General features: G+C 41.8%; 1 protein-coding gene across 2 annotated transcripts in view; it reads left to right on the forward strand.

The window, feature by feature from the left end:
- Positions 1-8,304: 8,304 nt before the first annotated feature.
- Positions 8,305-25,165, forward strand: part of LOC110536598 (extended synaptotagmin-2-A) — a 42,792-nt gene continuing 25,931 nt past the window's right edge. Inside the window, exons 1-5 of one of the 2 annotated variants that reach the window (XM_036935315.1) lie at positions 8,305-9,113; positions 23,112-23,153; positions 23,499-23,633; positions 24,249-24,325; positions 24,462-24,534. In XM_036935315.1, coding sequence (XP_036791210.1) covers positions 8,706-9,113; positions 23,112-23,153; positions 23,499-23,633; positions 24,249-24,325; positions 24,462-24,534 — 735 coding nt within the window. In that variant the 5' untranslated portion in view covers positions 8,305-8,705. The remainder of the gene's footprint in view (positions 9,114-23,111; positions 23,154-23,498; positions 23,634-24,248; positions 24,326-24,461; positions 24,535-25,165) is intronic. The other variant, XM_036935316.1, reaches the window with a different exon arrangement.

Here is a 25,165-nt window from a genome sequence, read left to right on the forward strand (position 1 = left end):
CATATGGTGTCCAGGGCACAGCTGGGGGCTGAGGGGGTCTATAAAGAAGCAGCAACGGTGAGAGACTTGTTTCTGGAAAGGTGGATTTTTAAAAGTAGAAGCTCGAATTGTTTGGGCACAGACCTGGATAGTATGACAGAACTCTGCAGGCTCTCTCTGCATTAGATTGCATCTCCGCCCCCGTTGGCAGTTCTATCTTGTCGGGAAATGTTTTAGTTGGACTAGAGGGAGACTCAACGAATACAGCAAATAACTGCTATAACTGCTGCAAATAACTGCTGTTTTTATGTGCAAGTTTATGTTTAAGATGTAATTCAGCACAAGCAGCACTTTTTTCAACACTTTTATAAGCCATAAAATGCGTGTTCTATCTACTTCCACACGCTACAACCAGCACTGCAGCTGCAATGAATGGGTATAGCAAAGTCTTCCGATAAGCGTGTGTTGTTATTATTAGCGGCTTGTGTCTTTTTTCATATCAAGGAATATTTGACTTTCTCTGGTCATAGGAGTAACAACGGGAATTGGTGCACGAGGCAGAAATAATGCAGTGCTACTTTAGTTCCACAATCAGCTGGAAGACTGTGTCTCCTTTTCTAAGCAGAGGGAAGGAGGGGGGAAGGAGGGTGAGTTAGGTGAAGCTAGCCTCACCACTGCTCCCTCCCCTCAGACTGACCATCAGATGCAGGCCATCGATTCAGTAAAAAAAAAGCTAATGATTATACTCACTTAGCGGTGCCTCACAAGTAATACAATATATGATCACGTACCTACAGTATTTAAACATTATTTAAAAATGCTCTTTGAAGAACAACATTGGCCGGGCAATTCAAGCATAGCCAATCTGCATGGATAATGTATTGTACCTATAGCCAACTGCACAAACCTCATTGCTACAGAACTGTTTTTAATTGGTTAATGTTGCATAGACTTACTTTTTTCAAGTCAAAAATCTGAGCAATAGATCACCATTTTGTATGCATTCAGTTTCGTTCAGCGTTAACTACTTTGCGTGGCGGTTTGTACTAAATGACATGTTTCCCCAAAACGGTGCTCATTCTTACTTTTCGGTACGTTTGCTCTCGTTTTGTGGGTGTTGTGAGGTGTGGCCTGGTCAGTATGGATGTGACCATTTGAAATCACCAAACGTATGCAACACACCATACACAACCACCCTCTGGGCCATCATAATCACGCCGTTCTTCAACTGGTCATTCTGGGGTGTATTTTTTCCACTGATTCTGCTAAACTTTTCCTAAACGAAAGCAAACAGAACAAAACGGGGAGTGACCTACCTGAAGTTGTCCAAAAGAAACTCTCTGCAAAATTCTTTGGATACATTAGTCCAAACAGTACAGTACAGTTTCCTTTGAATTAAACGTTGAACACCATTCTGTCCTACTGAATGCACCACTGTTAGTTAAGTACACAGACAAATATACAGTGTTTACAGTAAAAAGAGTATCCATGTGAACATTACCATGCAACAAGCAGGAGCAAGTGAAGGCAAGCAAAGCAATGAAGCCACCAACAGAACATTTGCAAACATTTGCCAGTGAATAAAGGAAAAATATCAGGAAAGAGTAGAGAACACAATGCTGTATGTCTATAGACAATGTTGGTCCACTTATCTGATGTTAGATGCACTGAAATCAATACCAAATGCCTCAATCCATTTTGACACTCCCGATTTCAACACACAATGGTCCTGGTCTTCATAAATAGCCATGCTCTATTCTCATGCTAGTTGAAGGGTTGACGACAGACAGATATGGCCATGAGGGAAAAACCCCATTATCAAGTGTTATGGGCTCCTCTGTGTCACTTCATTGTTTCTGACTAGACCTCCAGGGTGACTCAGATCGCATCACTACTTCCTGGGACACAAAGAGAACACACAAAGGAAAACAGAGTCATGAAAACCAATATACTTTATATGAGGAGCGTCTATTGAAAAGGGAGAGGGACTGTTAATGACGTGTTGATATCTCCATATTCGCTTTCCCCTTTTTCCTATATTCACGTTTTCTTTTTGATTATGTAAAATGTGTTTTATAAATTACAATTTAATATGTACTTTGAATAAACTCTGACTTGACTTTGGAGTGATACTAACCTTAGCTTTAACAGGCGCTGTCTTTTCCTTTTGAACTCTGAGGTCAGAGGATGATGATTTCTTGGCGCTGGTCTGTTCTTTGGGATCCCTCTCAGGGTCAACTCCTTCTCTGTGCCTCCTCTCTCGCCGTTTACCCCTCTCTTCCTCCCTCTCTCTGTCCAACCCCTTATGTTCCCTGTGCACTTGCTCCTCTTCTCTGGATTCACCATCATGTCTCTGACTTTCACCTGCATCCTGTAACACAAATATACCCCAGGATGTGAGCCAGCAGTCTGTAGGGTGAAGTTGCCCCTAGCCTAGATGCTGATCTTGGGTCAGTTTTGCATTTCCCCCACTAATGGTTAAGGTTAGGATTGGGGGAGAGGAAGATTATCCTAGATCTGTACCTATACTCTAAAAAATAAAGGTGCATGATGGAACCAAATAAGGTTATTGAGAGCGATGCCATAGGACACGTGTCAAATTCAGTCCACGGAGAGTCGAGTGGCTGTGGGTTTTCGCTCCTCCCTTGTAATTTATTGATGAATTAAGGTCATTAATTAGTAAATAACTCCCCTCACCTAGTTGTCTAGGTCTTAATTGAAAGGAAAAAACATGGAATGAGTTTGACAGCCCTGACATAGGGGAACAATAAATGGAATGGTTCTTTTAAGAATTTAGGGGTTTTATTCACATATTTCCCAGGGTGCCTTTTTAAGTACATTTTTGAGTTGCCAGTACCACCCATGACTGTGTTTACTAGTGACAGAGATATAGTTGTTGCATGCACTCATTTTTAATTATGTGGCCTTAACCAAGTGAAATCCTAAGTGAAGATGTGAAGATGATCATTTAAATGTTGTTCTTGAAGACAATACATTTTGTATAGTATTTCATAGGGCCTAGATTTTCCCTAGTAAAGTGGCCTGGAGCAGACAGTTTACAGGCCACATCAGGCCTGCATGTCACATTATGTTGGCTTTCAAAGTGATGTTTAATTCCTTTTGGAATCCAGCCAGTGGGGATATGCAACATATGGAATTTCTATTCACCTGCAACCTGCATTCAGAATAACTGCTAGGGTTGAGAAGACTATGATATGAGATTACCTTTTTAACATCTAAACTCCAAGTAACAGACTGGAATAGCTTAGAAAAATGATATTTATATGTGAGTAGCATAAGATTAATGAATCAATCAATGCAATTTTTAAAAATCTGCCTTCAATAGAGCATGCTGGGAAATATAATAATGATGGGAGTGGTTTTGGTTCAACTCTAATTATTAGCACCAACACTGGGGATATTTTACACCACTGAGTGGTAATTTAATTATTTACAGGGCTAATTTAACTCTTTAATTAACACTAGAAATGTTACACTGAAAAAGCAAGTGTCACACCTTGTCAGACCTTATATTGTATATACAGTGCCTTGCGAAAGTATTTGGCCCCCTTGAACTTTGCGACCTTTTGCCACATTTCAGGCTTCAAACATAAAGATATAAAACTGTATTTTTTTGTGAAGAATCAACAACAAGTGGGACACAATCATGAAGTGGAACGACATTTATTGGATATTTCAAACTTTTTTAACAAATCAAAAACTGAAAAATTGGGCGTGCAAAATTATTCAGCCCCTTTACTTTCAGTGCAGCAAACTCTCTCCAGAAGTTCAGTGAGGATCTCTGAATGATCCAATGTTGACCTAAATGACTAATGATGATAAATACAATCCACCTGTGTGTAATCAAGTCTCTGTATAAATGCACCTGCACTGTGATAGTCTCAGAGGTCCGTTAAAAGCGCAGAGAGCATCATGAAGAACAAGGAACACACTAGGCAGGTCCGAGATACTGTTGTGAAGAAGTTTAAAGCCGGATTTGGATACAAAAAGATTTCCCAAGCTTTAAACATCCCAAGGAGCACTGTGCAAGCATAATATTGAAATGGAAGGAGTATCAAACCACTGCAAATCTACCAAGACCTGGCCGTCCCTCTAAACTTTCAGCTCATACAAGGAGAAGACTGATCAGAGATGCAGCCAAGAGGCCCATGATCACTCTGGATGAACTGCCGAGATTTACAGCTGAGGTGGGAGACTCTGTCCATAGGACAACAATCAGTTGTCCTATATTGCACAAATCTGGCCTTTATGGAAGAGTGGCAAGAAGAAAGACATTTCTTAAAGATATCCATAAAAAGTGTTGTTTAAAGTTTGCCACAAGCCACCTGGGAGACACACCAAACATGTGGAAGAAGGTGCTCTGGTCAGATGAAACCAAAATTGAACTTTTTGGCAACAATGCAAAACATTATGTTTGGCGTAAAAGCAACACAGCTCATCACCCTGAACACACCATCCCCACTGTCAAACATGGTGGTGGCAGCATCATGGTTTGGGCCTGCTTTTCTTCAGCAGGGACAGGGAAGATGGTTAAAATTGATGGGAAGATGGATGGAGCCAAATACAGGACCATTCTGGAAGACAACCTGATGGAGTCTGCAAAAGACCTGAGACTGGGACGGAGATTTGTCTTCCAACAAGACAATGATCCAAAACATAAAGCAAAATCTACAATGGAATGGTTCAAAAATAAACATATCCAGGTGTTAGAATGGCCAAGTCAAAGTCCAGACCTGAATCCAATCGAGAATCTGTGGAAAGAACTGAAAACTGCTGTTCACAAATGCTCTCCATCCATCCAACCTCACTGAGCTCGAGCTGTTTTGCAAGGAGGAATGGGAAAAAATGTCAGTCTCTCGATGTGCAAAACTGATAGAGACATACCCCAAGCGACTTACAGCTGTAATCGCAGCAAAAGGTGGCGCTACAAAGTATTAACTTAAGGGGGCTGAATAATTTTGCACGCCCAATTTTTCAGTTTTTGATTTGTTAAAAAAGTTTGAAATATCCAATAAATGTCATTCCACTTCATGATTGTGTCCCACTTGTTGTTGATTCTTCACAAAGAAATACAGTTTTATATCTTTATGTTTGAAGCCTGAAATGTGGCAAAAGGTTGCAAAGTTCAAGGGGGCCGAATACTTTCGCAAGGCACTGTATATATATATATATATATATATATATATATATATATATTTGGTTTGGTCAGGGTGGGATTTGGGGTGGGCATGTTTTGTTTTCTATGATTTTGTGTTTCTATGTTTTGGTCGGGTATGGTTCTCAATAAGGGACAGCTGTTATTCGTTGTCTCTGATTGGGAACCATACTTAGGTAGCCCTTTTTCACTCCTTTTGTTGTGGGTAGTTAACTTTGTTGGTGGCACTAATGCCCTGTCAGCGTCATGGTTGTGGTTTCATTTGTTGGTGACATTTTGAAATAAAAAGGAAACTGTACGCTCCCCACGCTGCACTTTGGTCCACTTATTCCTTCCAGGAAGACACGGCCGTGACAGCAAGACTAGTTAAAACTGATGAATTTGCTGTGTGCTATGAAAGGGACACAGCTGCATGCTTCCATATATTTCAAGAACCTTTTAGAATTCTGAAGAACTGTAGACGCGACGTCAATAACCCCACACTTAACTCAAAGGTACTTTATCAGGCAATAGTTCTCCTAGGAATCTTAAGAGCTGAGAAAGAACCATATAAGAAGCTTTATTTTTTTCAGTGTAGGGGAAACTTCACCCCAGAGTGTGAGCCAGCGGAGCCAGTCAGGCTTTGTTTGTGGTGTTGTTACCTAACATTCAATTTTGGGGAGAAAAAACAAAACAATGTTTGGACAATATTGAAGACTCTTACGTGTTGTACTCTATCTTTGTGTCTCCTTACTTTCTCCTCCTTTTATTTTCTATGTTGCTCCCTGTATTCTGAAATCAAGATCAAAAAAACAACAAAAAGTACTACCTCACTAATCATAGTCATTTAATATTTTTGTTGTTGCTGGCTCACACTGGGGTGAAGTTTCCCCTTGCCTAGTTAAATAAAGGTTAAATAAATGAATAAGTAAAAATAAAAGTTAAGACGTTGACATCATTTTCACCTCGATAACTTTACCTTTGTCCTCCTTTTGTCCTGAATGCTCTCTGTCTGTGTATTTATTTTCTTTCCTTGTCTCTCTGCTACTCCTGTGATCCATCTTTGTAGCATTCTCTCTTTCAGATGCTCCCTCTCATTATGTTTCTCTCTTCTCACGATCATGGTCTTTATCCCTGTCTCTCCCCCCTCTCCCCATCTCTCAGACATTTGCTTCCTGTCCCTCTCTCCTTCTCCTTCTTTTTATTCCTCTCATATGGCTCATCTATTTCTCTTTCCCTCTCCATTGTCCCCTCCTTACCCATTTCTCCTGCCTTTCCTCTCTCCCTGAACTATCATGTAGTTTGCCCTGACTGTCTGTTCCGATCCCTGTACTTGTCATTGTATGTGCCTTTAACCCCATCTTGCTCTCTCTTCTCCTTTCTTTGTCTCTCTCCTCCCTTTTGCTTGTCCTTTCTCGCGAGTCGTCTTTCCATCTGTCCTTCTCTGTCTCTGGGTTTTGTCCTCTCTCAGGCACTGTCTCTCTCTCTCTCTTTTGGCCTCACTCTCTGGTGTCAGTCCACGACCTCCTCAGTCCTGTGTCTTCTCTCATGTTCATCTCTCCCATAGTCTTCATCATGTCCTCCACCCGACGTTGCACTTGATACAATCGGGACAATGAATTTTATTTTTACCCCTTATTCTCCCCAATTTCATTGTATCCAATTGGTAGTTACAGTCTTGTCTCATCGCTGCAACTCCCGTACAGACTTGGGAGAGGCGAAAGTCGAGAGCCGTGCATCCTTCGAAGCACAACCGAGCCAAGCCGCATTGCTTCTTGACACAATGCCCGCTTAACCCGGAAGCCAGCCGCACCAACCTGTCAGAAGAAACACTGTACACCTGGTGACTGTGTCAGCGTGCATTGCACCAGGCCCGCCACAGGAGTCGCTAATGCACGATGGGACAAGAACATCCCCTGCCGGCTGCGATGCAGTGCCTTAGACCACTGTGCCACTCAAGAAGCCCTGGCGGACAAGGTTATCATAACATTTTTAGGTCCCCTTGTCATGCTGCCCCTAGTTGTGTGCCTCCTAAGGTAATCTGTATCTTATTTAGTTATTTTCTTCATAATTCGACAAGTAGCTAATACAATATTATTCTCATTGACAACAGGCACAGCAATAACAAAGACTGGCTTTGCTGCAAAGAATATTGGTGTAACGTTATAACCACTAACAAAAGGGTTAGTTACCACTACCATTAGCTTTAACATCGTTAGCTAGCAAGCAAACTAACACCCGGAGTTTAGCTAGCCTAGCTGTCTATCTCTACGTTTGCCACACATATGTGTACAATTGTTGTGTATCTAGTCACCAGTTTACCTTCTCAGGATGCATGTTATTGCCTTTATGTTCTTCCTTGTGAAATATTCAACTGATTTCAGAAATAAAGCTTCCAAACTTGTGTGGACATTATCCAGTGCCATGGCAGCAGATTTCGATTGCACAATCGCACTGAAACTAAGGTAAATGTGTCATGTTCCCTTAACAACAGGATCTTTAATCGATCAAATAGCAATTTCTGCAAGAAAGAACAAATCACCATGGATACACAGTTCAGTCCATAGAAATAGAATGACTAAATTCTTAGATTACACAATTCCATTTCTATCGGGAAGCCTTTAATTATTTATTAAAAATTGTAATCTGTATTTATTGGTTTTGTTTAGTGTAGCCTGGGAGCCAGTCAGTTAAAATGATGATGATGATGATGGTGATTATTAGGCAGAGGTACTGAATTGATCACACTGAAAGCTATTCAAAGTTTTTATTGATGTGTGACAGAGATGATGATGAGACTAGAGAATGTTGCTATTCCTGAAATATGTAGTGGTTTCTACAGATGTTGGGCATGGGGTGGCGATTTTGTGTCAGTTCCTTGAAGGAGGGTTTCCACTAGCTGAATGTGATTGGTTAATAATCTAACACATTTTGGGGGTGTTGTATGGTTTTCAACATTTAACACATTAACTGCAGGGATTGACACAAAATGTCTTGGAAAAAATGTACACAAATCATGTTTTGCCAACACTGGGATTGGATTAAAAGTAACACAACACGTGTCATCCTTAATTAGACACACGGATGTCTTTTTTTAAATCACTCAGCTGAGTGTAGAAATGGGCGGGGGTTATGACTTTGTGGGAAGAGATTGGTAGAAGCTAGTGACGACCCTGAGGTAGTACAGAACGCAAACGTGCGCTGGGAGAGGAGTGCGTTGAAAGAGTGCGGCTGCTGTAGGTTATTGCAAGTGAAGGACTACCCGAACTCTGCGCGGTATGAGGGAAGCAGCGTGATATTATTGAAGAATGAGACAAGAAAATAAGGCAAATGAGCGTATACTTTATTGCAGAGTGGAAGAATAATCAATGCCCACTTTATCCAGGGCAAAATGGGCTCAGATGCGGTTGAACTAACGTGAGCGCAATCTGTGGTTGACTCCGAGAGGCTCTGCGCACTCTCCGCGCAGGAGGTTTAACATTGGTGACAGTTTAATAAAGAATAGAAGAAGCTTCTGTTGTTGAGGTCTTTACTCCAACATCCCATCAAAACTGTGGGCGCAAAGAAACGAATGTCAATAGACAGTATGACGGCTGTACGAAGCGCCCATGCACATAATGGGAGCTCCGCTGGATCAAAGGAGGATGGACAAAACACACCGAGCCCGGTTAACACCGGCCCCAATACAAACGTATTTCCACCGGCAGACACCGGCGATGACAAGTCTGGGTCTTCCGTTGGTGAACTAACTCAGACATGGATTCAGTTTACAAAGACATTCGTGCTCATTTTTCCCATATATGTTTTGGGATATTTTGAATTCAGTTTCAGTTGGCTCTTAATAGGACTTGTAATATTTTTCTGGTGGAGGAGAAACACAGGAGGCAAGAACACCCGACTGTACAGAGCCTTGGCGTTCTTTGAACAGGAGGAGAGAACTGTCAAACAAAGTCTGACAGCTTCTGATTTGCCATCATGGGTAAGACCAAGATGCATTTATAAAGGCAGCACCAAAAAAAAAAGTGCACAAAATTGTATCTTTATCCCCCTATTCAGTTAGCCAGTCTGGATTATTATTATATGGCTATATTACTACCACATTTGATTAGCCTACATCAAATGTATTTGAACATGTTTTTTCTATAACCCAAATAAGCCTAGTGCACAGCACACATTAATCATTTAGTTGTTTTTGAGTTTCTAAGAAAACCATCACTCTGGGATCTGAACACAGAACAGTGTTGACCTGTAAAGCTCTGATCACACAGCTGTCCCCAGCAGTGACATTAGACAAAGCCCCTCTAAATACAGCATTGCACAATGGTAAACCGGACACCAGAGTGGGAGGGACACATGGGCCCCAATCACATAACTAATAACACCTTGCATGCATGATTATGCCTGGAAGATGCACCCAATCGAACCATCACTTATTGTTCGCCTGGTTCTAGGTCTGATTGTACAATCATTGGCATGACGATGAGTGACAAGGAGTTGGTATGATGGCAAAAATAGTCTGGCACTCAGGCGAGCAAAACGTAGGGCCATAGGAGAAACCCCCAACTTAAACGCAACTTGTCAATAATGCCGCCTGACTCAAGTTGAAGACGTCAACTAGGCCTTTACTTGATGAGGATAATTATTCATAATTTATAAGCTGCTTGAGATCTACTCAGCAAGTGTCAAAATAGGATAGTATCATTGTTTGTCTGTCTCTTCCTTTTTAGCTGACAAGGTGACTACTCATTAGGTTAATGGAGAAAAACGTGTGGGAACATCAACTTTCACCCTATTTTTATCCTAAATGTTTGGCTTGTCACACTGTCATGCCTTGTGACTTCTCTCCTAAGACAAATCTTTCCAAAGGGCTCTGTTAAAGTAGTTATTGCGGGTACTTCATCAACTTTTAGTGTGTATAGAACCCTGCTGGAGTTAGTGTGATGAACTAGCTCTGAAGGTCTCTCTCTAAAGAGGACTTAACTCGATTTAGAAGTAAATGAAATGTCTGCCTCAGTGCTGCTCCACGCCGGTAGCTGCCAGCAGCAACGATTCAGTGAGTCAGTATATTATACTATTATACTTGCCTTCTTACCTTCTTTTCCGGGCTTCAGACAGCCAGGTATCTAACCCTCGACCTGCTGTTTCCCTCGACTATCTACACGTCTTATGTATCTACTTTATTATTATTTTCCTACATCTAGACGTCTCTCAAATTCGTACTTCTTTCTCCATTACTACGGCATATTCTCACAATCTACGTATATACCTGCTTTCCATTAGTTTACATAGGTAGTGGCCACAGATAGCATTGGTAGTGGCCACAGATACCTCGTGTCATTACAGACTCACTAATATACTCTTGATCAGGTTCCGCTTAGATCTCAAAATTAGCTAGTTTACATTGGTACTGCAGATACCTCGTGTCATTTCAGATGAGTCACTGGGGACTTCTTCCTTCCTAGGTGGCTTCTACATCCAATTCCTGTCTTCCAATTGCATAGAATACTACCTATATCAGGGTTCTCTACACAAAATTCTAAAGACAGGTCACCAGATCAGTATGCCCATCGGATTCTAAAGATCAATGTCCAAACCACACAACAATCATTAAAAATATTTCTCTAAATGTAGCCCGAACGTCAATTCCCCAAATCCGTGAATGAAGATTTACTGACCTTTTTCTGGTAGGAAGCGAAAAGCAGTGTTAGTTGGATTCCATCACCGTCTCTGTCAACCTTAGATATATACCGGCCTGTTATAGAACCCCAATGTCAGGGGACAGGTCTTTAATTTTTGCGTCAAGGACCCGCAGGTGCACGGTTTTCGGCGTGTTACTTCGGGACGACAGGGGCAGGTAATGGAATCCGGCTCGAAGGACCAAATTGTTATGAGAATTTCGTTATCAATGTTCATAAATTTCAATTAATCTACTCAGTCTGCAACCGAGTTTGTAAGGTTCTGGTTTAAATGAAACGGACAGAGTTCCCAGCTTACAATAGTCAAAATGTATTTTTTTGTGAAGAATCAACAACAAGTGGGACACAATCATGAAGTGGAACGACATTTATTGGATATTACAAACTTTTTTAACAAATCAAAAACTGAAAAATTGGGCGTGCAAAATTATTCAGCCCCTTTACTTTCAGTGCAGCAAACTCTCTCCAGAAGTTCAGTGAGGATCTCTGAATGATCCAATGTTGACCTAAATGACTAATGATGATAAATACAATCCACCTGTGTGTAATCAAGTCTCCGTATAAATGCACCTGCACTGTGATAGTCTCAGAGGTCCGTTAAAAGCGCAGAGAGCATCATGAAGAACAAGGACCACACCAGGCAGGTCCGAGATACTGTTGTGAAGAAGTTTAAAGCCGGATTTGGATACAAAAATATTTCCCAAGCTTTAAACATCCCAAGGAGCACTGTGCAAGCGATAATATTGAAATGGAAGGAGTATCAGACCACTGCAAATCTACCAAGACCTGGCCGTCCCTCTAAACTTTCAGCTCATACAAGAAGACTGATCAGAGATGCAGCCAAGAGGCCCATGATCACTCTGGATGAACTGCAGAGATCTACAGCTGAGGTTGGAGACTCTGTCCATAGGACAACAATCAGTCGTATATTGCACAAATCTGGCCTTTATGGAAGAGTGGCAAGAAGAAAGCCATTTCTTAAAGATATCCATAAAAATGTTGTTTAAAGTTTGCCACAAGCCACCTGGGAGACACACCAAACATGTGGAAGAAGGTGCTCTGGTCAGATGAAACCAAAATTGAACTTTTTGGCAACAATGCAAAACGTTATGTTTGGCATAAAAGCAACACAGCTGAACACACCATCCCCACTGTCAAACATGGTGGTGGCAGCATCATGGTTTGGGCCTGCTTTTCTTCAGCAGGGACAGGGAAGATGGTTAAAATTGATGGGAAGATGGATGGAGCCAAATACAGGACCATTCTGGAAGAAAACCTGATGGAGTCTGCAAAAGACCTGAGACTGGGACGGAGATTTGTCTTCCAACAAGACAATGATCCAAAACATAAAGCAAAATCTACAATGGAATGGTTCAAAAATAAACATATCCAGGTGTTAGAATGGCCAAGTCAAAGTCCAGACCTGAATCCAATCGAGAATCTGTGGAAAGAACTGAAAACTGCTGTTCACAAATGCTCTCCATCCAACCTCACTGAGCTCGAGCTGTTTTGCAAGGAGGAATGGGAAAAAATTTCAGCCTCTCGATGTGCAAAACTGATTGAGACATACCCCAAGCGACTTACAGCTGTAATCGCAGCAAAAGGTGGCGCTACAAAGTATTAACTTAAGGGGGCTGAATAATTTTGCACGCCCAATTTTTCAGTTTTTGATTTGTTAAAAAAGTTTGAAATATCCAATAAATGTCGTTCCACTTCATGATTGTGTCCCACTTATTGTTGATTCTTCACAAAAAAATACAGTTTTATATCTTTATGTTTGAAGCCTGAAATGTGGCAAAAGGTCGCAAAGTTCAAGGCGGCCGAATACTTTCGCAAGGCACTGTATCTATTCGATAATATATCCACCGGGACAATTGGTTTCTCATTAGAAGTGATTGGAATAATGGCTACCTCAGTACTTTACGCAAGATTTTCTGCGGGAGCCATCATGTGACCACTTGCTCAATGTGGTCCCTTACGGCTATTCTTCAACATAAATGCGTAAATAGGTCACTGCTGTAGACACCTTGGGGAATATGTAGAAAGCGTAAGCTCATTCGTAGCACATTCACAGCCATATAAGGAGTCATTGGCATGCAGCGCTTTCAAAATATTGGGCACTTCCTGATTGGATTTTATCTGGGTTTCGCCTGTAACATCAGTTCTGTTGCACTCACAGACAATATCTTTGCAGTTTTGGAAACGTTAGTGTTTTCTATCCAAAGCTGTCAATTATATGCATAGTCGAGCATCTTGTCGTGACAAAATATCCCGTTTAAAACGGGAACTTTTTTTATCCAAAAATGAAATACCGCACCCAGAGTTTCAAGAGGTTAATGACCTAAGGCTTGTATTTCTGTGTGTTATTATGTTATAATTAAGTCTATGATTTGATATTTGATAGAGCAGTCTGACTGAGCGGTGGTAGGCAGCAGCAGGCTCGTAAGCATTCATTCAAACAGCACTTTCGTGCAGCACTTCAAGCATATCTCAGATCTCTCCAAGATCGCATAGCAGTTCAGACGTCTTTTGTCCTCGTCTTGTCGTGTCCTGTGTGTGTATATATATATATATATATATATATATATATATATATATATATATATTTACAACTTTTTTCACATACATTTTATTTTTATTTTCCATCAACTCATCTTCAAAACACTCTCCTGCAACCCGCCTCACCAATTTATATTTATAAAAAAGTATTATTTACCTCAGATCTGTAATCCTCCAAGAAGCTAGCCAGAAACTCCAAGAAGCTAGCCAGAAACTAGCCAGAAGCTAGCCCAGAAGCTAATCCAGAAGCTAATCAGAAGCTAGTTAGCTTCTTTACTGGCAAATCGTTAGTATTCAGCTAACCACGGTTTGTGGTCATCGGCTATCCTTTGGCTCTAAAATCTATCGCCAGTTTTGTACGGCGCAGCGCGGCTCGGAACGGAACATACCGGACCAATTTTTCTCTCCATGTCCCTGGATTTCGACTGCTCTCTGGACATTCATGCCCGGATCTCACAGCTAGCTAGCTGCTATCCGTGTGACAATCGGCTTTCGTCGATTCCGGAGCAAGCATCGGTTGTTCCGGTGCTAGCCAGCTCCGTCAATCACTCCTGAGTTCCATCGTTCACTCCTGGGCTGCGGTCACCTATCCGGACCCGTTTTGCTGCCTACGCGGAGCCCCACCGGGCCTTCACAACTGGACTGCCGACGTTATCTACCTGAAGAAGATCCGGCTGGCTCCTCCGTCGCGACGTTACCTGAACGCCCATCTGCGGCCCGCTAACCGTTAGCTGTCTTACCGGCTGCTATCTGAATAGACAATCAGACAATTTATTTATTTTTATTATTATTATGTTTTCTTCTAGGGCCTCTATAACTATATCTATTGTTCTTATTTTTGTTGTTGTTGTGTGATTTGGATTAATCCCCTCTACCACACGGAACCCCACTAATCTACTAATCTACTGGCAAGAGGTGGCTAACAACAGACTCCATCCTATGCTAGCTTGCTACCGATGGCCTGGCTAGCTGTCTAAATCGCCGTGACCCTCAACCAACCTCTCCACTCACTGGACCCTTTTGATCACTCGACTAAGCATGCCTCTCCTTAATGTCAATATGTCTTGTCCATTGCTGTTCTGGTTAGTGTTTATTGGCTTATTTCACTGTAGAGCCTCTAGTCCTGCTCACTATACCTTATCCAACCTATTAGTTCCACCACCCACACATGCAATGACATCTCCTGGTTTCAATGATGTTTCTAGAGACAATATCTCTCTCTTCATCACTCAATACCTAGGTTTACCTCCACTGTATTCACATCCTACCTTACCTTTGTCTGTACATTATACCTTGATGCTATTTTATCGCCCCCAGAAACCTCCTTTTACTCTCTGTTCCAGACGTTCTAGACGACCAATTCTTATTGCTTTTAGCCACACCCTTATTCTACTCCTCCTATGTTCCTCTGGCGATGTAGAGGTGAATCTAGGCCCTGCAGTGCCTAGCTCCACTCCTATTCCCCAGGCGCTCTCTTTTGACGACTTCTGTAACCGTAATAGCCTTGGTTTCATGCATGTTAACATTAGAAGCCTCCTCCCTAAGTTTGTTCTATTCACTGCTTTAGCACACTCTGCCAACCCGGATGTTCTAGCTGTGTCTGAATCCTGGCTTAGGAAGACCACCAAAAATTCAGACATTTTAATTCCAAACATTTTCAGACAAGATAGAACTGCCAAAGGGGGCGGTGTTGCAATCTACTGCAAAGATAGCCTGCAGAGTTCTGTCCTACTATCCAGGTCTGTACCCAAACAATTTGAACTTCTACTTTTAAAAATCCACCTCTCTAAAAACAAGTCTCTCACCGTTGCCGCCTGCTATAGACCACCCTCTGCCCCCAGCTGTGCTCTGGACACCATATGTGAACTGTTTGCCCCCCATCTATCTTCAGAGCTCGTGCTGCTAGGCGACCTAAACTGGAACATGCTTAACACCCCAGCCATCCTACAATCTAAACTTGATGCCCTCAATCTCACACAAATTATCAATGAACCTACCAGGTACCTCCCCAAAGCCTTAAACACGGGCACCCTCATAGATATCATCCTAACCAACTTCCCCTCTAAATACACCTCTGCTGTCTTCAACCAAGATCTCAGCGATCACTGCCTCATTGCCTGCATCCGTAATGGGTCAGCGGTCAAACGACCTCCTCTCATCACCGTAAAACGCTCCCTGAAACACTTCAGCGATCAGGCCTTTCTAATCGACCTGGCCGGGGTATCCTGGAAGGATATTGACCTCATCCCGTCAGTAGAGGATGCCTGGATATTTTTTTTAAATGCCTTCCTAACCATCTTAAATAAACATGCCCCATTCAAGAAATTTAGAACCAGGAACAGATATAGCCCTTGGTTCTCCCCAGACCTGACTGCCCTTAACCAACACAAAAACATCCTATGGCGTTCTGCATTAGCATCGAACAGCCCCTGTGATATGCAGCTGTTCAGGGAAGCTAGAAACCATTATACACAGGCAGTTAGAAAAGCCAAGGCTAGCTTTTTCAAGCAGAAATTTGCTTCTTGCAACACTAACTCAAAAAAGTTCTGGGACACTGTAAAGTCCATGGAGAATAAGAACACCTCCTCCCAGCTGCCCACTGCACTGAAGATAGGAAACACTGTCACCACTGATAAATCCACCATAATTGAGAATTTCAATAAGCATTTTTCTACGGCTGGCCATGCTTTCCACCTGGCTACTCCTACCCCTGTCAACAGCACTGCACCCCCAACAGCAACTCGCCCAAGCCTTCCCCATTTCTCCTTCTCCCAAATCCATTCAGCTGATGTTCTGAAAGAGCTGCAAAATCTGGACCCCTACAAATCAGCCAGGCTAGACAATCTGGACCCTTTCTTTCTAAAATTATCTGCCGAAATTGTTGCCACCCCTATTACTAGCCTGTTCAACCTCTCTTTCGTGTCGCCTGAGATTCCCAAAGATTGGAAAGCAGCTGCGGTCATCCCCCTCTTCAAAGGGGGACACACTCTTGACCCAAACTGCTACAGACCTATATCTATCCTACCATGCCTTTCTAAGGTCTTCGAAAGCCAAGTCAACAAACAGATTAACGACCATTTCGAATCTCACCATACCTTCTCTGCTATGCAATCTGGTTTCAGAGCTGGTCATGGGTGCACCTCAGCCACGCTCAAGGTCCTAAACGATATCTTAACCGCCATCGATAAGAAACATTACTGTGCAGCCGTATTCATTGATCTGGCCAAGGCTTTCGACTCTGTCAATCACCACATCCTCATCGGCAGACTCAACAGCCTTGGTTTCTCAAATGATTGCCTCGCCTGGTTCACCAACTACTTCTCTGATAGAGTTCAGTGTGTCAAATCGGAGGGTCTGTTGTCCGGACCTCTGGCAGTCTCTATGGGGGTGCCACAGGGTTCAATTCTTGGACTGACTCTCTTCTCTGTATACATCAATGAGGTCGCTCTTGCTGCTGGTGAGTCTCTGATCCACCTCTACGCAGACGACACCATTCTGTATACTTCCGGCCCTTCTTTGGACACTGTGTTAACAACCCTCCAGGCAAGCTTCAATGCCATACAACTCTCCTTCCGTGGCCTCCAATTGCTCTTAAATACAAGTAAAACTAAATGCATGCTCTTCAACGGATCGCTACCTGCACCTACCCGCCTGTCCAACATCACTACTCTGGACGGCTCTGACTTAGAATACGTGGACAACTACAAATACCTAGGTGTCTGGTTAGACTGTCAACTCTCCTTCCAGACCCATATCAAACATCTCCAATCCAAAGTTAAATCTAGAATTGGCTTCCTATTTCGCAACAAAGCATCCTTCACTCATGCTGCCAAACATACCCTTGTAAAACTGACCATCCTACCAATCCTCGACTTTGGCGATGTCATTTACAAAATAGCCTCCAATACCCTACTCAACAAATTGGATGCAGTCTATCACAGTGCAATCCGTTTTGTCACCAAAGCCCCATATACTACCCACCATTGCGACCTGTACGCTCTCGTTGGCTGGCCCTCGCTTCATACTCGTCGCCAAACCCACTGGCTCCATGTCATCTACAAGACCCTGCTAGGTAAAGTCCCCCCTTATCTCAGCTCGCTGGTCACCATAGCATCTCCCACCTGTAGCACACGCTCCAGCAGGTATATCTCTCTAGTCACCCCCAAAACCAATTCTTTCTTTGGCCGCCTCTCTTTCCAGTTCTCTGCTGCCAATGACTGGAACAAACTACAAAAATCTCTTAAACTGGAAACACTTATCTCCGTCACTAGCTTTAAGCACCAACTGTCAGAGCAGCTCACAGATTACTGCACCTGTACATAGCCCACCTATAATTTAGCCCAAACAACTACCTCTTTTCCAACTGTATTTAATTTATTTATTTATTTTGCTCCTTTGCACCCCATTATTTTTATTTCTACTTTGCACATTCTTCCATTGCAAAACTACCATTCCAGTGTTTTACTTGCTATATTGTATTTACCTTGCCACCATGGCCTTTTTTGCCTTTACCTCCCTTCTCACCTCATTTGCTCACATTGTATATAGACTTGTTTATACTGTATTATTGACTGTATGTTTGTTTTACTCCATGTGTAACTCTGTGTCGTTGTATCTGTCGAACTGCTTTGCTTTATCTTGGCCAGGTCGCAATTGTAAATGAGAACTTGTTCTCAACTTGCCTACCTGGTTAAATAAAGGTAAAATAAAAAAAATAAAAAAATATCAACTCCCGAGATTGGGCTGGTGTAAACGATGTGAAATGGCTAGCTAGTTAGCGGGGCCGCGCTAATAGCGGTTCAATCAGTGACGTCACTCGCTCTGAGACCTTGAAGTAGTTGTTCCCCTTGCTCAGCAAGGGCCGCGGCTTTTGTGGAGCGATGGGTAATGATGCTTCGAGGGTGGCTGTTGTCGATGTGTTCCTGGTTTGAGCCCAGGTAGGGGCGAGGAGAGGGATGGAAGCCATACTGTTACACTGGCAATACTAAAGTGCCTATAAGAACATCCAATAGTCAAAGATATATGAAATACAAATGGTAGAGAGAGAAATAGTCCTATAATTCCTATAATAACTACAACCTAAAACTTCTTACCTGGGAATATTGAAGACTCATGTTAAAAGGAACCACCAGCTTTCATATGTTCTCATGTTCTGAGCAAGGAACTTAAACGTTAGCTTTTTTACATGGCACATATTGCACTTGTACTTTCTTCTCCAACACTTTGTTTTTGCATTATTTAAACCAAATTGAACATGTTTCATTATTTATTTGAGGCTAAATTGATTTTATTGATGTATTAAGTTAAAATAAAAGTGTTCATTCAGTAATGTTGTAATTGTCATTATTACAAATAAATAATAATAATACATTTTAAAAAATTGGCCGATTTGAATCGGTATCTGCTTTTTTTGGTCCTCCAGTAATCGGTATTGGCGTTGAAAAATCATAATCGTCGACCTCTAATAGGCATGCCTCAGGCACTGAAGGAGAGACTGAACGCTGGTGCTCAGCTTTCTCTGTCTGGCCCCGCCAGCTTGTCACTCAGATTGAGACGCTGAAATGTGCCACTTGGGTTGTGTTTCTGAGGAGAATGAGAAGGAGGGGGAGAGGGCGGTATCTGAAACCATGATCTATACAAAAGCTTCCTGTCCTCTAGGAGACACATTTGCTCAGCAAAGCTGTCATTTCACCTCTCTAGGGTATGTGGGACACTAGCGTCCCACCTGGCCAACATCCATTGAGATTGCAGAGCGCCAAATTCAAATACAGAAAAACTAATTATAAAAATTCAGAAAAGATACAACTATTTTACATTGGTTTAAAGATTAACTTCTTGTGAATCCAACCATGGTGTCAGATTTCAAAAATACTTTACGGCGAAAGCATACCTTCCGATTATTTGAGAACATAGCCCAGCAGACAAATCATTACAAACAGTAACCAGCCAAGTAGAAGTTACATAAGTCAGAAATAGAGATAAAATTAATCCCTTACCTTTGATGATCTTCATATGTTTGCACTCGAAAACCTCAATTTTGTTTGCGTTTTCTTCAGTAATCCACAGGCACAAACGCAGTCACAACAGGCAGACAAAAAAATCTAAATTGTATCCGTAAAGTTCATAGAAACATGTCAAACGATGTTTATATTCAATCCTCAGGTTGTTTTTAGCCTAAATAATCTATAATATTTCAACCGGACAATAACATCATCAATATTAAAGGTAAACAAGAAAGGCACTCTCTCTGGTCGCGCGCATGAAAAAGCTCTTTGACAAGGCAGGGTCCACTCATTCAGACTGCTCTTACTCCCTCATTTTTCAGAATACAAGCCTGAAACAATTTCTAAAGACTGTTGACATCTAGTGGAAGGCATAGGAACTGCAATTTGAGTCCTAAGTCTATGGATACGGTAATGGCATTGAATAGAAATCAACAACAACAAAAACATTCCTACTTCCTGAATGGATTTTTCTCAGGTTTTCGCCTACCAAATCAGTTCTGTTATACTCACAGACATTATTTTAACAGTTTTGGAAACTTTAAAGTGTTTTCTATCCAAATCGACTAATTATATGCATATCCTATCTTCTGGGCCTGAGTAGAAAGCTGTTTGATTTGGTCATGCTTTTCATCCAAAATTCCAAATGCTGCCCCCTACCCTAGAGAAGTTTTAAAAATATATATGTTTCACCTTTATTTAACCAAGTAGGCTAGTTGAGAACAATGAATGTGCAAGTAGAGATACTGGGGTGCAGAGGAGCAAGATAAATAAATAAATACAGTATGGGGATTAGGCAGTTGGATGGGTGCTATGTTTAGGTGCAGTGATCTGTGAGCTGCTCTGATAGCTGGTGCTTAAAGTTCGTGAAGGAGATATGAGTCTCCAGCTTCAGTGATTTTTGCAGTTTGTTCCAGTCATTGGCAGCAGAGAACTGGAAGGAAAGGCGGCCAAAGAAGGAATTGGCTTTGGGGGTGACCAGTGAGATATACCTACTGGAGTGCGTGCTACGAGTGGGTGCTGCTATGGTGACCAGCCAACGAGAGCGTACAGGTCATAGTGGTGGGTAGTATATGGGGCTTTGGTGACAAAAGGGATGACACTGTGATAGACTGCATCCAATTTGTTGGGTAGAGTGTTGGAGGCTATTTTGTTATTTTGTAAATGACATCGCGGAAGTTGAGGATCGGTAGGATGGTCAGTTTTACGAGGGCATGTTTGACAGCATGAGTGAAGGATGCTTTGTTGCGAAATAGGAAGCCGATTCTAGATGTAATTTTGGGTTGGAGATGCTTAATGTGAGTCTGTAATGAGAGTTTACAGTCTAACCAGACACCTAGGTATTTGTAGTTATACACATATTCTAAGTCAGAACCGTCCAGAGTAGTGATGCAGGACTGGCGGGCAGGTGCGGGCAGTGATCGGTTGAAGAGCATGCGTTTAGATTTACTTGCATTTAAGAGCAGTTGGAGGCCACGGAAGGAGAGTTGTATAGCATTGAAGCTCATCTGGAGGTTAGTTAACACAGTGTCCAAAGAAGGGCCAGAAGTATACAGAATGGTGTCATCTGCGTAGAGGTGGATCAGAGAATCACCAGCAGCAAGAGCGACATCATTGATGTATACAGAGAAGAGAGTCGGCCCGAGAATTGAACCCCTGACACCCCCATAGACTGCCAGAGGTCCGGACAACAGGCCCTCTGATTTGACACACTGAACTCTTTCAATGAAGTAGTTGGTGAACCAGGCGAGGCAATCATTTGAGAAACCAAGGCTGTTGAGTCTGCCAATAAGAATGTGGTGAATGACAGAGTCGAAAGCCTTGGCCAGGTTGATGAATATGGCTGCACAGTAAAGGCAAAGGGTGACTACTTTGAAGAATCTCAACAATAAAATATATTTTGATTTGTTTAAAAAAAAGAATGGTTACTACATGATTCCATATGTGTTATTTCATAGTTTTGATAGTTAGTCAAAATAAAGAAAAACCCTTGAATGAGTTGGTGTGTCCAAACTTTTACTGGTACTGTATATCAGAAGACCTTTAATTGAGGGCCTAGTTATACCCTAACACAGTGATGTTAGGAATCTCCTGGTTTACAGGCCACATCAGGCCTGCAAATTACATTATGCTGGCATACAAAGTGATGTGTAATTCCTATTGGAATCCAGAGAAAGTTAGGATATCCAACAAGTGGAATTGTTAATCACCCACAAGCTGCACTCAGAATGACTGCCAGGGTAGGGAAAATGTAGTATTGAGACCTCAATCATGTAAACTGGAACAATCATCTCAGTAACAGGTGAAATAAATCAAATTACTAACAGATTGAATTCGTTTAGAGAACTGTAGGTTATTCATCTTTGTGTAGCATAAAATTAGTGAGTTGCATCAGAACATTGCTAAAATGTCATGTGTTTGCCGACTGCTCCTGTTTGTTTTCGTTGGAAAATAAATCTGCTGTGAGTCATAGGCTGCTGCGTAGCACTGCCCATACTAATGTAAAATCCTGCTGCTTATTCAGGCTCATGTGAGACATAAGCAACATGTCAAGGTAGCTACTGTATGGAAGTTGTATACCTCCAGGTGTGTAATGTTTTTTAAATATGTAGATCCAAGTTGCTTCTATAATATGCTTTGAAAGTATTTCCATAGTTAAATAACAGCATCCCCATTCAATCCACTTAAATGGACGGTACTGCATTTAAATGACATCTCAATTTCTGTTGTGAGGTGTGAAGTACCTCTTGACAGTTGCATAGTAATTTGATATCACTCATTTATTCGTTGAGAAAATTATGTATCCGCAAGGCACTATCCTCTGACCACTATTTTGTGAATTTGTTGCTTTATAGTATGTGTCAGGTTAATAGAAACCATGTCCACTTGAGTGCTCCTGATTGCATAACAGAGGCACTTGTGGCATGTAAAAAAAGCTAGGCTTGAATCTGTCAAACCCAGCAGTAGTTTTCTCCCTACTTCCCACTCCTCTCACTGTCTGATCCTATGCTCCTCTACGCTGTCACGCTAATGCTGCATCAGCTCTTTTCTCACCCGCGTTAGCATTACTGCCTCCTGTAGCTCTCACATGCAATCTCGTTGCCACGGCTACACCGCTGGAGCCGCTGCTCCTAAGGGGATAACGCATGACAGCACACTTCCTCTGTGTTGTGCTGGAAAGGTGTGGTAGCCTAATTAGAAAAGTTTTGCTTTTAGACTATGATGATTGTTGGCTTATGAGAGCCAGTGTTATTTATTTATGTGGTTTGTGTGTGTGTACGTGTGTACGTGTAGGTACAGTATGTGGGCAATGTGTATGCGCAGGGCTCTCCTCTCTTTCACTGATGCTCATACTGTGTGGAGTGGCCAGCTCCAGCTCCAGTACTGTTATGTCTTTGTAATAACCAGGAGGGGTTCAGGAGTACTGCAGGACTACGTCCCAAATGGCACACTATTCCCTAAATAGTGCACAGAAGTACTATGGACACTGGTCAATAATAGTGCAATATAGGCAATAGGGTGCAATTTAGGATGCAACGCAGGCAGCGGCCATACTTCCGCTGAACCTAGGCAGAATATCTCATGTCCAACAGCTATTTCACTTAAAATAACAATGTACAGTGCGTTTGTTTAGATGGAATCAGTGACTACTGGTACTGGCAAATAAAACAGTTTTGACCATGTAAACAGTAATGATGTCGTTACTTTTTTTCTCTTTAGGTCAACTTCCCAGATGTGGAAAGAGTAGAGTGGCTGAACAAGGTAAAAGAACAAAGAGGAACATACTGTTAGAATTTCCACTTCTATTTAGATGAGGACCTACTTTTCCTGCTTGGTTTTGCGGTGTAGATACATTTTGGTTCCAGGTAAAATGTTCAAATAGGGTTCTACCTGGAACCAGAAAGGGTTCTTCAAAGGGTTATCCTATGGAGACAGCTGAATAACAGGCACTTTGTGAATATGGGACCTGATCTTAAATAATTAATTCAGTGAATTCAGCTCCTTCACTCTGCCTCCTACATTTCTGTGTTGACTTACTGTATGATAGTCAGAATGTGTGCCCGGTGCCAACTTACTAATCCGTTCCCCCTCCCTCTGGCCCTACAGACTGTGAGACAGATGTGGCCGTATATTTGCCAGTTCATAGAGAAGCTGTTCCGCGAGACTATCGAGCCGGCCGTGAAGGGAGCCAACTCCCACCTCAGCACGTTCCGCTTCAGCAAGTTCAACATGGGGGATAAGGTGAACATCAAGACTTATCAGCAGGAGTCTCTACCTAACCATGCCTTATGTTTATAAGATGGTTTTCAACCATTCAACAGGCGGTCAAACCTCCCCAATCTGGTTTTAAAGGTCCATTGCAACCGTTTTTATCTAAATATCAAATAATTTCTGTCTGGGTAACAATTAAATACCTTACTGTGATTGTTTTCAATTAAAATGGTCAAAAAGAAACATAATAGCTTCTTCGCAAAGGTGCATTTCTCAAGCAGGAATTTTGCTGGTACTGTCTCTGAGTGGGAAAGGGGAAAACAGAAAACTAGCTGTTATTAACAAATTCACTGCATGGTGATGTCACATTGGAAAGGACAAAGCTCCATCCCACCAAAACAGGCGTACATTTCAGGCAGTCTTTTCAAACAGCTCTTACATTTTTCTTATAGGTGGGGAAAAGGGCAAGTGCTAAAGCACCCCTAGACCCGTATCTGTGCATGTGTCTGTGTTGTAGGGACAGCTGGTGGGTGTTTCCCAAATAGTTTCCAGGAGGGGACACAGAGTAGTGGCGATGTTCATACTGGGTAGAACACAAGTGGGGGGCTGAGGCCTAGTGGTGATATCGTGATGTCTTGTGTTTAGCCTTTAAGGATCAACGGGGTCAAGGTTTACACAGAGAACGTGGACAAGCGTCAGATCATCATGGACCTACAGATCAGGTGACCTGACTATCTCTATTTTGGATAGATTGTAGCCTTTGGCTTGTCATAGAATGTACTCTGTGCAGTATGTAATTATTTTTTTTTTACATAGATAAACATGTGATTTTGATGATGTTGAACTTTTTTTCTCCAGTTTTGTTGGAAATACTGAAATTGATGTGGACATCAAAAGATACTACTGCAAAGCTGGTATTAAGAGCATACAGGTAATGCAGAAATTATGTTATTGTCTTATTCTCTGTTGTTTTAGGATTAATTAGAGACATAAAAACCTAACGTAACATTTTTTGGGTGATAATATTTTAAAATGTAATTTCTTAGGGATGTATAAAACACCGGGGGGGACAAGTTTTTATTTTATTTCATTTAACAAACACCCTTCACTTGAAGTCTGAATTGGATCTGGGGCTGGCCATAAAAATATATTAACTATACAACTCTGTAATGGATGCTCTGATCGTTGATAATGTCACGGATAACCTGTTCATCAGAGTCGAGGACAGTAAACTCCAACCGAATGTTGTGAGTGCATGTAAAAGTGACTTTTATGATGCCTGCTTGCTCAATTACACTGGCTTGCAAACAACATTAGATTTGTTTTTACTGCAATGACTTGCAAGCAATATACTGTGTGATCAGTTACATTGTGCGGTGTTAGTTTAGACTTCGGTTTTAGATGTAGTTTTAGTCTTAGTCTTTTGACTAAAATACTTTTTCATATTCGTCGCATTTGAGTCATTTCATCCTCCTTATCAGTCGGCTAAAACTCTGGACAATTTTTGTCTAGTTTTAGTCACAATCATTTAAGTCACCTATTAGTCAGTGTGTTTTTTTACC

This window comes from Oncorhynchus mykiss, chromosome 11, assembly GCF_013265735.2.
Source record: "Oncorhynchus mykiss isolate Arlee chromosome 11, USDA_OmykA_1.1, whole genome shotgun sequence".
Lineage (NCBI taxonomy): Eukaryota > Metazoa > Chordata > Actinopteri > Salmoniformes > Salmonidae > Oncorhynchus > Oncorhynchus mykiss.